The sequence below is a fragment of the Seriola dumerili genome, unplaced genomic scaffold (genome assembly GCF_002260705.1).
Source record: "Seriola dumerili isolate Sdu_G_001 unplaced genomic scaffold, Sdu_1.0 BDQW01001344.1, whole genome shotgun sequence".
Taxonomy (NCBI): domain Eukaryota; kingdom Metazoa; phylum Chordata; class Actinopteri; order Carangiformes; family Carangidae; genus Seriola; species Seriola dumerili.
Genome location: NW_019175599.1, coordinates 421,807 through 435,693, shown reverse-complemented (window position 1 = coordinate 435,693; position 13,887 = coordinate 421,807). Strand labels below are relative to the sequence as shown.

At 39.4% G+C, this 13,887-nt stretch overlaps 1 protein-coding gene across 1 annotated transcript in view; it reads left to right on the top strand.

The window, feature by feature from the left end:
• The first annotated feature begins 319 nt into the window (after positions 1-319).
• Positions 320-13,887, top strand: part of LOC111238462 (maltase-glucoamylase, intestinal-like) — a 75,008-nt gene continuing 61,440 nt past the window's right edge. Inside the window, exons 1-12 of the mRNA XM_022767989.1 lie at positions 320-578; positions 2,019-2,142; positions 3,165-3,250; positions 3,464-3,584; positions 4,948-5,057; positions 5,349-5,500; positions 8,257-8,428; positions 8,817-8,916; positions 9,317-9,429; positions 9,574-9,699; positions 12,040-12,171; positions 12,642-12,761. Coding sequence (XP_022623710.1) covers positions 2,019-2,142; positions 3,165-3,250; positions 3,464-3,584; positions 4,948-5,057; positions 5,349-5,500; positions 8,257-8,428; positions 8,817-8,916; positions 9,317-9,429; positions 9,574-9,699; positions 12,040-12,171; positions 12,642-12,761 — 1,356 coding nt within the window. The 5' untranslated portion in view covers positions 320-578. The remainder of the gene's footprint in view (positions 579-2,018; positions 2,143-3,164; positions 3,251-3,463; positions 3,585-4,947; positions 5,058-5,348; positions 5,501-8,256; positions 8,429-8,816; positions 8,917-9,316; positions 9,430-9,573; positions 9,700-12,039; positions 12,172-12,641; positions 12,762-13,887) is intronic.

Here is a 13,887-nt window from a genome sequence, read left to right as displayed (position 1 = left end):
CAGTGGACTCATTACCAACATATCATCATGAGATCCTCTAATAATTTGCCTGGTTCAACTAAATGCTATTAAGTATGTGTGTGTGTGTGTGTGTGTGTGTGTGTGTGTGTGTGTGTGTGTGTGTGTGTGTGTGTATGCATGCGTGTGTCAATGACTGAGAAGTGGTGATGTTGTCACAGTGGAATAAAGATTACTCTTGCTGAGTCACAGCTTACGTAAAACAAAAATACACAGTAATCTCTTGGTAAATTATAACCACACACACACACACACACACACACTCACTCGCAAACACAGTCATAAGCAGTGTGGAGTAAAACACGATAGCAGGGTTGATTGTAACAAGCTGATATGGGGATTTTGGGCTGTAGTTGTTTTCTCACACTGTGTATATGATTATCTAACATTTTATGACTTTGGGGGCTGCATGCTGAGACTTTAAAAACACACATGCGCACACACTTAAGCAGCAAAGGAGTGGTGAGTCCCTATGACCACAATACATCCTGGGGATTAGAAGGCGCTATCTCACTTGAACTAGGAAGCTCTTTGCCCTGAACATCGGAGAGAGAACTGAGGTAAGATAGCAGCTGCTCGCTGTCAAGCTTCTCAGCCCAAAAACTAATTATCTTTATCTTATATTACTCATATTATACTGTACAGTAAGTAAACATTGTCTGAGATATAGATTGTAGCATGTGTTGATGGTACTCTGTGATTTACAATGTAATGCTGGATGACAGATTATTACTGTGACGGTGGGATTCATTTTTAATAACTACAACATCAACACATGACAATGATGAATATATAAATATTGTTGTATTAAAATAAGTCTGTTTTTGTTAGAGAGAGACTTGCATGAAATGAAGGTTTAGTGCAATCATTTTATTTATTCTGTTTTCAGCTTTTTGTAGCTTGCAGATGTTTGAATTATGCAGTTCTATGCACATTACTGTGGACAGACTGCGACTAAGTTTGTTAATGATAATGTTGGTTATGTGTATCTCTTTGCCAGTAGTGTAAATAATCTACTGTAAATCGTAATGCAGCCCCAGGGAACAGATGTCTATGGAGGGCTTTGAATACGGTTTCAGAGACAGATTCTTTTTCTTTTTTTTTTCACCTTTTTTTGTACCCTGCACTGATCTACCTATTTAATGCTAGTCTTAAAGATAATTACAGGTGACAAACTGCCTCTTGGGCTGACATTAACTTTTTAAGGATATGTCTCAAAGTAACCAGTGAACTTAAGGTATTAAGTAAAAGTTCAAATGAAATATCGGATGTTTTAAACTGCCTGTGCCCATGGGAACTGTGTCTGTGTGTTTCGGCGTTAGAGTGCATGTTTGCAGGCGCTTTTCAGCGTCTCTCTATGATGTGCAGCTGATTGCAAACACACATGGGGGCATGCACAGGTTTGGCTCTCTGTCTCTCTCTCTCTGCCCTCGCCTGCTCTTCACAGCACATTAAACACAATGGCTATAAGCCCCTCATTCACCCAAATAGACACAAACCCCCCCTACACACACACACTCATACAGACATTCACCTTGTTTTTGTCTCCAAGAGTACATTGGAGTGAAGCCTAATTGCTTGAGTGATATGATGGGTGCCTTTGCAAAGACTACATCTGGCTTGTCAAACAATTCTGTCAACTCCCTGTTTCTCTTTTTCAAAGTTTTGTTCACTTCCTCCTCCTCCTCCTTTGTTTACTCAGGTTAGTACCTTCTCTCAACTTCAGAAAGCTTTCCCCGAGTCCAAGGTTACTGCAAGGAAAAAGAAGCCTATGTGTGTGTCAGATCTGTGTTTTGAGTGTTTTGTGCATGTGTGTGTGTGTGTGTGCGTGTGTGTGTGTGTCCTGCCAATGGGCCTCATTAAGCAGGGAAGGTTTTGAGACCTCTGAGACCTTGCCTTTAGTAAACTTTGTGTCATTAATGGGTGTTAATGATGTTGGCCTTTGTAATCACTCGGTGTATTTCCATGTATACGTGTGCTTGTTTGTTTATGTGTGTTAGATGGGGAAAAGGAGGTTCTCGGGTTTGGAGGTGACCCTAATGGTCATGTTCATGCTGATGTCTGTGGCAGCCATCGCTTTCATAATTCTGTTTGTCACCGGTGAACCTGGAGTCATTAAAGATGGTAAGTGAACGCACTGAAATGGCTGCTGAAGTGCGCATTTTGATACGTCAGTACACAAAAACATTTAATAAGTTTCTTTAATAAGTCCTGCCAAGGCAAAAAAAAAAAAACACATTTGAATTTCAAGCTTTATGAGTGGAGTTTGGTAACCTTCAATGCCGACTGAACGTAAAAGTTAAGAAATCATTAAGCAGTGCAAGCAGATTTGATTAATAAAACAAAAGTACTACAAAACAGACAGTGACAGGACAGTGTCAACATATATTTATTATATCCGCTGGCTTCACATTGTGAGAAAAAGTATCAAATTTTTTTAAGGCATAAATTTTAAGTATTACTTCAATTTTTTCTTTTTTTTAAATGTATCCTTTTAACTTTAACATGTAGCAGTCAGCTAGCAGCTAGCACAGGAAAAGACTGCTAGCGTGCTATCATGATCACCTGCATTAGCTAGCCAGTGAATGGTGCTAGAGTAAAGGCAAGTCCCATTTTCCATTTTCACACAAGTTAATTACAGAGATGTGACGTCTAAGTGTGGTGGCTTTGGAGTTGCTTGAAGGCACCTTTTGATGGAGCAAATAAAACTGATTTTAGTGAGAAATAAGTCAAAAGAATTTTTTTAAATAACAGTTTTTTGTGGACTGATCCTAGCTTAAAGCATATATAGCCATAATCTTACTTGTTCTCTCTGGATTTGGGTCTGACATAAAATCTAGCTTTTCTCGGCAAAATTGGGCTCATTAAAAGATACTAAGACCACATATTATTACATACTGTTGATCATTAGCAGACAACTAGCACATTTTCAGCCATAGTTCAAAAGAACAGGCACTTTTAGTTTGAATGTGGCAAAATGTCTAATGATACAGTAATTGGTAAAGTTAATCTGTTTATTGCCTACAAAGGTTATGAATCTTAAACTCATAAATAGTCTGAATACCAAGTCATTAAATTACAGGGTTTTCACTTTGAATTTTTCTTTTGGTGCTGGAGTGAAGTAAACATTTCATTTTTTTTGGCAGAAACTACAGAAGTATTTGTTCCTCAGTGTCCCAACATTGCCCTGGCTGAGAGAGTAGACTGTTTCCCTGATGCTGGAGCCTCCAAGGTATGAAAGACTTTGGGTTCCAAAAATGTGAAGTCACGTTTGTGGAGAGACGTTTTTCCAAAGTACTTGGAATGGGTGTTCAGAAGGGGCTCAAAATTCCACCAAGACTTTTTTTTTTTTTTTTTTTTTTTTTTTTTTTAAGAGTATTATGCAATGACAATAATGGCAATGTGGATGATGATAATGATAGTATCAACCATCCCACTTCAACAGCAAAAATGTGAACAACGTGGATGTTGCTGGGGGCCACTGGATGAGAGAAACGTTCCCTGGTGTTTCTTCTCAACCAACCATGGATACACAGTGGAATCGGTGAAGCAGCCGAATCATTTTGGTAAATCCCTATTTCCCCTCTCTCTACCCTGCTTTCACACTCATGCGCTCACTGACTGGTGAAAATATTTGGATTTCTATTTAGCTTATTTTCTAATTCTAACTGCTCCACATTCCTTCGGTCGGTCTGTCTGTCTTCTTCACGTCGTTTTTCCTTTTCCACTCACTTTGCCTAAGGCATAGTTTTCTGTGAAATATGACATGGATGACATATCAGAAAACATGATTGACTTTGCAGAATGCAGGGTTTTCTATTTTCTGCTTGATTTCACTGCCTTATGTGAACTCAAGTTAGTGTGTAAAAGCGACAAAAAACATTGGACATTTTATATAAAGGTCTGAACTACAAAATCCGCATTGTTGGGGAAATATATATATATATATATATATATGTATAGTATTGGTTGTTTTCTTTGACAAAGGTTGTTAAATTGAAAAATGCCAAATGCTTAGACTGGGTGGAACATTATCAAAAACTATCATTTCTGCTTGAGATACGCTTGATGTTATTCAACTGGGACTTTAACCAATACATAAAAAAAGAACGGGCTGTTTCTTATACAAGTTAAACTGTCTTCAAATATTTTTACATGCATGCTGCTGTGGTATCGCTCAAGGCTACTATGCAAATTACCCACAATTACCTCAGAGGCAACTGAGGACTCTAAGCTGTGTAAGCATATTGCACCCTTTGATCATACTGGTAAATGGATAACCTGGGAATACATCTGTGTTTGAATGGATTCCCATCCCAGTTCACCTGATGAATTTTATGTGGAGTGCTCAAACTGAGGATTGTTGCAGTTTGCTTTTTTTTATCTGTGCAGTTCAATCATCATTGTAGGGAATAGATTAAATATTTTATTTTGCACTTACGTTAACTGAATAACTGCTGCTGTGGGCGCATGGCTCACTGAACAATTACAGATACCAATGGGGCACATTGTGATCATGAAATAGACACAGTCACATGTGAAGCCTGTTGAATATTAATAAAGAAGATCGTTGTTTAAGGGGTGTGTATGTAAGTACTAAAAGGAAGAATTTGATAATGTCTTGTCATCACCATGAGGCTGCCAGGAAACTAGTAGAGCCTCAAGGAAGTTAAGTACACCCAGTCAAGAAATTGTCTATAGTCTATAGAAACATAAAGAACATATAACATATTTCAACTCTCAGAAGTTGAATGAACATATTTCCCAAAATAATGAACTACTCCTTTAAACCCTAAAACTAAACTACAGTTTTGGTAGTACGTTTGGGGAGTTAAGTAGTGTATACGTGACGTATTTCTTAAAAAAAAAAAATTCTTTTTCACCATGTTATAACCTCTACCCTCCTGTCACCGTGTGTTTGAATTGCAGTAATGAAAGCCCAGCTGAAGAGAATGGCCTCTCCGTCTTTATTTGGGGCTGATATACAAGAGCTGTCACTTCACGCAGAAATGCAGTCAAACAATCGCCTCCGATTTAAGGTGCACACCGACCGACACCATCTCTCTCTCCCCTCTCGCACACAAATTCTCACTCACATTCACACAAACACACACACATTCACATTTTGACAGCGACAGAGGAAATTGTGAGATAAATCCAGTCTAGTCAAATTATTTTCAAAAGCAGTTTTTATCAAAGCATGTTTAACTCAAATGCTGTACAGAACAAAAGAGGACAGAAACAGTCATGTTCGCACTTTGTTGTGTATATCGCTGTGAGATATGAGGCCACACTCATACTGGCTGTATGGTTTGTTTCCTTTCCCTCAGATCTATGATGCCCACAGGCAGAGGTTCGAGGTCCCCCATGAGCACGTCAGCAGCCTCAACAGTGACCCATCCAGCCCCATCAGCAACACACTTGAGATCACAAAGAAACCCTTTGGCCTTACTGTGCGCAGGAAGGAGAACAAAAAAGTCCTGTGAGTCCTCACTGTGTGTGTGTTCATTACGCATCTGTTTGAGTTAGATGGCGGAGGAGGTTGTGTGTGAGCAGTAAAGCAAATGCAAAAGACAGCAGACTATGCATACTATGTATATTCAACAAAATTGCATAATGTGCATTCAGGCTTGCATGCTTACTATATACTATAATCTATTGCATATACTGTACATGTACGGTATATACTATGTCTGCACCTGTAGATGTGGATGAGTGCATTTCTTAGCTGAAACATTAACTGCAGCAGGAGGTTGTAATGGTGAAGCTGATGCGGCAATCTATGTTGACAGTAGATTATGTGGATGTAATTCTGGTAGCAAAATAAGTTCCATATTTTATTTTCATATACATATATATATATATATATATGGAATATTTGTTTTCTAATTTCATGCTTCTGAGGCTTCTCATAGTCACCTTACTGACTTGAGAATTGACAGTTGACAATAGATTAACATTGATTCTTTGCATCTCATTTGATGCAGTAATGCCGTCTGTGCACCATATAATCCTATTGTCATGTATTATTTCCGCATAATGATGTGTGACACCTTCCTGTGTTACATGTTAGTTTTTCCACAGCGGCAAATAATTATGTTCATATCAATCCAAGGAACACTTGACGAGCCCTGGGTGGCACTGTCGGAGATCTTCAGAGCTGCTCACACACTTTGTAATAAACATCATTAGGCATTAAACCATCATTATCATTAATGCTATATAGAATATGGGGCATGTGAATGCATAGAAACCCATGTTTTATTACTACTAGGATGTGATGACTTTATACACTAATGGTGTTTTGCACATCACCATGTTCTGTTGTGAATCTGAGCTGTTTACCAATTATGTTGCATGACAAATTTTCCTGCAAGGCAAACATTTATCTTTAATGTAGATGGCGCATGTATCTTTTCGAGAAAGTTAAAAGCTACAGCTAATTCAACAGAGATTTTCATACTGTCCAAACAATAATTCTACGATTTGCATTCATCTTGACTGCAGAGCTAAATATGTATATTACTAGAAATAGAGTATCATTGTTATATCACATGACAACCTTTGGCTTGTCTCACTAACTCACTGCTGTATGAAACAGGATTGTTGTCTTTCTCAACAGCTGCACGACCTTCAACCAGAAGCAGTGAGATTGCTCTGAAGATTAGCCCTTGAAGATTAGTGGCTATTTAGTAATCAGATTGTTCCAACTTTCCTCTACTCTCACAGCCCTGTCTTTGTGGAGGCCACTTGTTATGTGAATCACCATTATCACTCGGTGTATTTGTGGCGTATTCAGGTGATGGGTCAAACTTAAGGTTTTCAAGAGCCTCTCTTTTTAAGATTATACCTTATTAATTCCAAAGGTGACATTTTCTCCTCTGCATTATACTCACAATACTGTTTTAAGAAAGGGCAGCCATAGGGCACTGCCTGCGAACCCACTTTATTTTTGAGGCCAGTGCAACTGTCTCCCAGTTGCAGGATGACAATGACCCCCAACTCCACCAAATTACAAGGTGAAAATTTTACAAGATCTTCGTAAAATCTTGGAATACCAGTATTCATTTGATTCATTTATATTTGTTCCAAGGGACTTAATCATAGTTAACCTATTCCAGGGAAATAATCAACACACTTTTTTATAAAAACATTTTTCTCTACAGTGGCCTATAATGGCCCGTCTTTGTTCAGACTCATTTATCAACAACAGTGTGAGTCAGACTGAGAACTATACATTATAAATAAAGTTTGTTGGAAAAAAGTAATTTACTACACTAATCTGCTTAAGTCTCAAGATATAAAGTATTTAGAGTTAAAAGTTTGGTAGCTTTCGCCCCACTTCAAGTTAATGTTAAATCTGTGCTGGACCAGCTTTAGCAGCTGTTGTGTGCCGTTATCAGAAACAATAGCGCATTTACTCTTTAATGTTTTTCATAACTAGTTGATAATATTCCCATAATCACATGAGCAGCACTAAAAAAGTCCATAAAGAACAGTGAGCGATAACAAAGTTTATATATTTACTTTTCATAAATTGCACCAGGTCATCATTAAAAATGTATTTATTCCACTGAGTGAGTGTAATGACAATCACGATCATTCTGCTCTTTAACCTGTCAGGATAGTGTGCGGGCGTTATCCCGTCATAATAAAAAGCTGCTTGTTAACAGACACAATCACTGAAAAGAGTCATCCTACTGACTGACAGTGTTAAGTTAAGCTGTCATGCGATTAAAGACTAATATAAATAGCCTCTATTTTATTCCATTTGGGTGTTTGTCTTTCTGTGTGCATGCATTTGTTGCTATGACTATCCACCAACAATGTATATTTACTGCATTTGAAGCCGTTACTCGTGTATTTTGTCTCCAGATCTTTGTCTTTGCGGCTGTATGCAGGTAGAGCAGGCGCCGTTTTTCAACTACTAGTGTATGTCTTGTTTTGAAGGCTAGAGAGATGCTACCCAGAGGGCTTATTAGAGCTTGATGGCATGGTCTGTCTTCTCCCTGGTTTTTCTTCCTGCAACTCAACTCCTCCACACGTCCTTGTCTCGTTCCCACTCCCACTCTCTCTTCGCGCTGCATCTCACTCTCACTTTCTTTCTTCTTTGTCTCTCACACTCGCACACTTTCTCTCTCACCTGCTCTCTCTCGCACATCTCTTTGCTCCATCTCTCACATCAGTCTGTGTTCTCACTTCCCAATTTTTTCATCTTTTTTTTTTTCCCCCCTTTAGGTTTGACACTACAGTGGCTCCACTGGTGTTTGCAGACCAGTACCTACAGCTGTCTGCTAAGCTTCCATCCCATAATATTTACGGCCTTGGGGAGCATGTGCACCAAAGGTATCGCCATGACATGAACTGGAAAACTTGGCCCATCTTCACCAGAGACGCTTTCCCTAATGGGGTGAGTCGTACAAACACTTTTTAATGCCATAGATACTTAATGGTATGCAGACATATAAACATAGTCATAAATACACTGTTTACATATGTCAATCCCTGTAATGCACCCCCCCCCCTTGGTTATTGTTGTATCAGACAGATTGTGTGCTCAAAAGCTTACACTTACGTCTACCTAGGATGTGTGTGAGTGTGTGTTGTGTAAGGCATGTTTACATGAGCTCCCTACATGTGTATTCTCCTTCCCAAAGGGCTTATAATTGAATGTCTTGTAAGCTGATTAGGCTGTGAAGTCACCCCCTCAGCCTCAATAAGTCTCCCACTTCCCTCCTGCGACTCGCACCTCTTCTCCATATCCCTTCATCCCCCTGTCTCTCTTGCCTTCCCTGCAGGGAATGCATAACCTCTATGGACACTATCCATTCTTCCTCTGTTTAGAAGATGAGAGCGGAAAGTCATTTGGCGTCTTCCTCATGAACAGCAATGCTATGGGTAAGGATAAAAAAGACAAAAACACACACATGCTGGCCCATAGAAACACGCAAATACATGCATGTGCAGGCACACATACACAACACCTTCCTCAAGAAAAGCAGTGACACAAAAGCACAAAAGCCAGTAACATCTGGACATTAAAGGTGGAAAAAAAAGCATACGAGTATAATTAAACAGGAAAAGAAAAAATCTGACTTTAATATAGATGGTGTATAGGTTTATGTGGGGATGTCACAAGTCCTGATAATAAAAGATAAATAAATACAATGAGAAAAATTCTTAAAATAGGTTTTGCTGGTGTACAACTGGATGAGAGGACATTTTAGTTATTATTTATACTTAAGAATATTGTCAAAATTGTTTCACAGCATGTCTGACTTTTATGTCTCTTGTTCAGAGGTGACTCTGCAGCCCGCTCCAGCTGTGACCTACAGGACAATTGGAGGAGTCTTTGACTTCTATATTCTCTTTGGAGACACACCAGAACAAGTGGTGCAGGAGTTCCTTGAGGTGAGCCATGACTGATTTTTTTTTTTTTTTAAATGCAAAAATATGCAGCGCAGGTTTTTTGAGCAACTCTGCTGTGCGAAAGTGGCTTATGAGTTGCCTTGGCACGGCAAATGCATTAACAATATGTCCAATCATGCTGTCCAGCTCATTGGCAGGCCCGTCATTCCTCCCTACTGGTCACTGGGTTTCCAGCTTTCTCGCTGGGACTACGGTAGCCTGAGTGAGGTCAAGAAAACTGTGGAGAGAAACCGTGCCGTGGGCCTCCCATATGTAAGCTCCAGTCTGCATGCTTGAATTTTCTTTAAAACCTTTTATTTTTTTATGCTGTTTTCATGCAGTATGTCTGACTATCTGGGCTATCATGCCCATTTCTGCCTCTGTTCCAGTCTGATTTGGTCCTCACGTTCTTGTGATAAAAGGGCGGAACAACTGTTCACAGATTTGATATTTTTATATTACACTACTGCCCATGATATGTTATGAATTTCAGGTGCATAAATGTCCTCACGTGTTTGCCATTTTCACACTCAATATCTCAGCTCTATCTTGTTTATCTTGAGCGTATAAATTCCTGTCACATTTTGTTTGCACTCAGTTTATCATCTCAATAAAAATGCACAATAAACCCATATCAGACTAGGTGTAAGGTAGGGCTGCAAGTTCTCCATTCATACAACTCTGCCGGTGAGAGATTGCGTGACAAAAATCCACCCCAAGTATCAGAAGCAGGAGATCATTATCTATCAATTACAGTCTGGGAAATGAAAACAAGTCATGGTTTTCTCAATACTGGTTTGTCATTTCTATTTCAGTCATTGATTTTCTTTGCAGTGCAAAAGAAAATTGGGGACAAAAATGGGGGCAGGTTTTTGAATGTGAATGTGACTTCAGGCGTCAAACACTGAGACATAGTAGGTTTCAGCAATGTCCTTTCTTCAGACTAAATATGCATTTTTAACAGTCTGTGTAGTATGTAGGGGTGGGGGGTTTCTTTAGCTGATGCAAACCTTTTTTTTTCATTTTTTGTTTGGGGGGGGGGGGGGGGGGGGGGGGGTGGGGGGGGGGGGGGGATCGATACTTCACCTTGTGCACCCCTTGTTAAATTTGAACCACTCATGCACTACTGTGTGGTTCCAGAGGCAAGAGCCTTAACCGCTACACTATCTGTGGAGACGTGATATGAAGGTTGAAGCAGGAGTTCGACAGACAGTCAGAGTGATAGGGATGGCCTTTAGCTTAGACGGGGTAATCCAGCTTTCTGTCAAATAATGGAGAGTCTGCTGGGCTCTATAGGTTCAATCCCGGGACCACTATTTTTCAAGCGTCACTGAATGTTAGCGCTGATCAAAGATCAATCGACCGAGTTCCTTTCATTATCTCATTCATCCTGATCTGAATGCTAAAACTACTCCAACGCTTCTTCCCTTCTGAGACACTTGAGAAATACCAGTTCTGGTTGACATTTTCTTGGGAATGAGCCTTGCTGCTTATCTTCGTCTGGGCCTGCTGACAGTCAGTGACCGTAAGAAGTCCCATCCGCACAGAGCAGTGATATTTGATGTACTTTTTGCTTCTTAATTACTAAGGTAAACTCCTAATCGAAATCTTTATATATCCCCATAAAACATTTTAACTGTATCACAGCTCCGTAATGACGGCACCAATCAAGGACTCTGTTTGAACTCTGTCTTATCTAAAGATCAAACACAAACAAATTTCCAACCCATCTCAATATTTCACTCTGATAATCTCCAATCTTTCTTTCATATCCAAAGACATTAGGATGCAGCTGCTTCCTCTCCTGCTATACTCAGGGACATATTTGATAACCATTAGATAGACCACAGAGGGCATTATCACATTCCCCCTAATATGTCTGGAGCTGATTACCATTAGAGGAAGGATCTGGCAGAGCCTTCCAAACCATCTGCTCTATCGATATGAAGTAGATTTTGGCAGACAACGGACAGACAGAGAGCAAGCATGAAGTCACATCCTGGCAAAAAAAAAAAAAAAAATGTGTTAACATTCCCATTGTCCTCCCAGGGTTTAGTAGCGCATTAGCCAATTCACATCATGGTCTCCAAAAGTCCAGCAAAAGCATGTGCACAAAAAAGCTAGCAGTTAAAATGTTTTTTGTTTTTCTATTAGGCTTATAATGCAAATGCTTACCAGTGGGATTATTAGTGATTCTGAGATGAGGTATATACAGTGTTAGGAGTCATAATGAAGATGCTCAATTTTGAGTGGATGTGTCCAAGTTATGCGGAGAAGCAGAAGCATGACTGGGTACATTTAAGAGGTATTAAGAGTCATTTTGAATTTATTACCCTTATGCAAGATGCAAATGGGATTTTAATACATGGAAGTCGTGCCAGCATTTTAGCATCTCCAATTAAGCTTTGAATATCTAATGACATCTAACCTATTTGAAGTAAACTCAATAAGTTAACATAGTGTACTCCAAAAATGATCTCAAAACAAGACTGGGGAAAATAAACTTTTTAGGAATTCAGAACCTTTTTTTTCCCCCTCTGAACTATATAATGATCATGTCTTACATGTACATGAGGTGCCCATACAGATAGCATGTTCTTCTTCCCCATGCAGGACATTCAGTACACTGACATAGACTACATGGAGGATAAAAAAGATTTCACCTATGACAAAGTCAAGTTCAGTGAGCTGCCTCAGTTTGCTGACTACCTCCATGAGAAGGGGCAGAGATACATCCTCATCCTGGTAAGAAACGCCTCACTGTGAACAAAGTTTAAGTTGTTTTATGCATTTGACACTTAGAGGATCTAGTTGTAAGTTTTGCTGCTGCTACATAGACAGCGTTAGCATCAACATCCGTTTCCTAAACAGTCTAGAATAAACGTTGCAAGTTCAGCATCAAACTTATGTTCTTTACTTACCAAGAGCTTTCTCCAGTAATAGAAAGTTAACTCTAGTCTCTATCACGTCTTTACTTCTACTGAAGTTAGCATGCTAACCAGCTAGAGCCGTTCCGTCTCGTCACTTTCCGATAGCGACTCACTTTAACCTCCAATCTGTCCAACCAAAAGAAATTTAGCAATGTCAAAACTATTATGGAGGCAGCCACACAACAAGTTTTTGCTCTAAATTATTGTTCTTCCAACAGTTAATGTGAAAGCAAATTTCTGTCCATCTTATCTCATATTCTTATGTGTGTATCCCTTTGTCCCCAGGATCCTGCAGTAGCTACCAGTAAGAGAGTAGGGAACGCACCATATGACTCCTATGACCGTGGGAATCAGAAGAATGCCTGGGTCACTGAATCAGATGGGAAAACTCCTCTGTTAGGAGAGGTGAGTTGTATTTGCAAGAGAGAACTGAGGCATGAATACAGATGAAGCAGTACACTTAGTGGCCCCTTAATTAGGTTCTTATCTCCATTCAAGCAAAGATTTCCCTCCTCCAGATGGTAATGCCCCTTTTACACCGAGCTTTCATCCTACGCATGTCCAGCGTTCTGTATCATGTGAAAACGGCTTGTCACAGTCCTACATGGGTCAGGCTTAATGTTGCAAAGCACAGGTCGCCCACAAGTGTTAAAAGGGAGGTTCACTTGATGCTCCACTTTGTCTTACACTTTGCATCAACCATGATTTTAATTGGCTCTGGCATGATTGTGGCCAGATGCACAAATTTTGGCAGGAACTGATACATTGATGGGGATTTTGACACTACAGCATATGGATTTTATTCATAATAATGTGGTTAACAAAACATATCCAGTTATCTAGAGTCCCTAAGTAATAGTCCTACACTCAGACTTGCTCTAGGATCAATAAGAAAACAAAACAGATCATACTAAACACTGATACTGGAAAAGTCTTCAAAACCCCCAGTTTTGTTCACTGAACACTTTTATTATTAAACAACTACTCCCTACAATATCCATGCATGGCGACTACAATATGGTTAATTTAAGGTATGATTAAGGTTTGGTTGGTTAAGGTTTGGGAAAAACCCCTGGGGTTGTATGTAAATTTTATAATGGCGGTGTGTGGGTACTCTAAAGAACATACAGTCATAAATCCATGCTTCTATTCCATTTTATATCACTTGTAAATGCCTGTGGAAGTGTTTTAATGGTATGATTTTTTTTTTTTTTTTTTGGGCGCATGCTTAGCCCCGAGCACTTGATTGAGCAATTGAGCATTGTGCTGTTGGTGAGGTAAAAGGTCAAAGTGTAGCTAGTTTGTGAAACTGACACTCAATGTCTTTGTGTTCAATTCCATTCATCCATGCAATACCACGATTTGATCCTGATTAATCGGTTGAGGTAGACCGAGATGTTCGTAACATGGATCAGCCATCAAAAGAATCAGTATGAACTGAGTAACATCCAGTGTTGGTGAGACAAAGATTACTGTTGAATGTGCAGTATGTAGAACCTTCCATGACTCAGAAATCAAACTGCAATGGGTG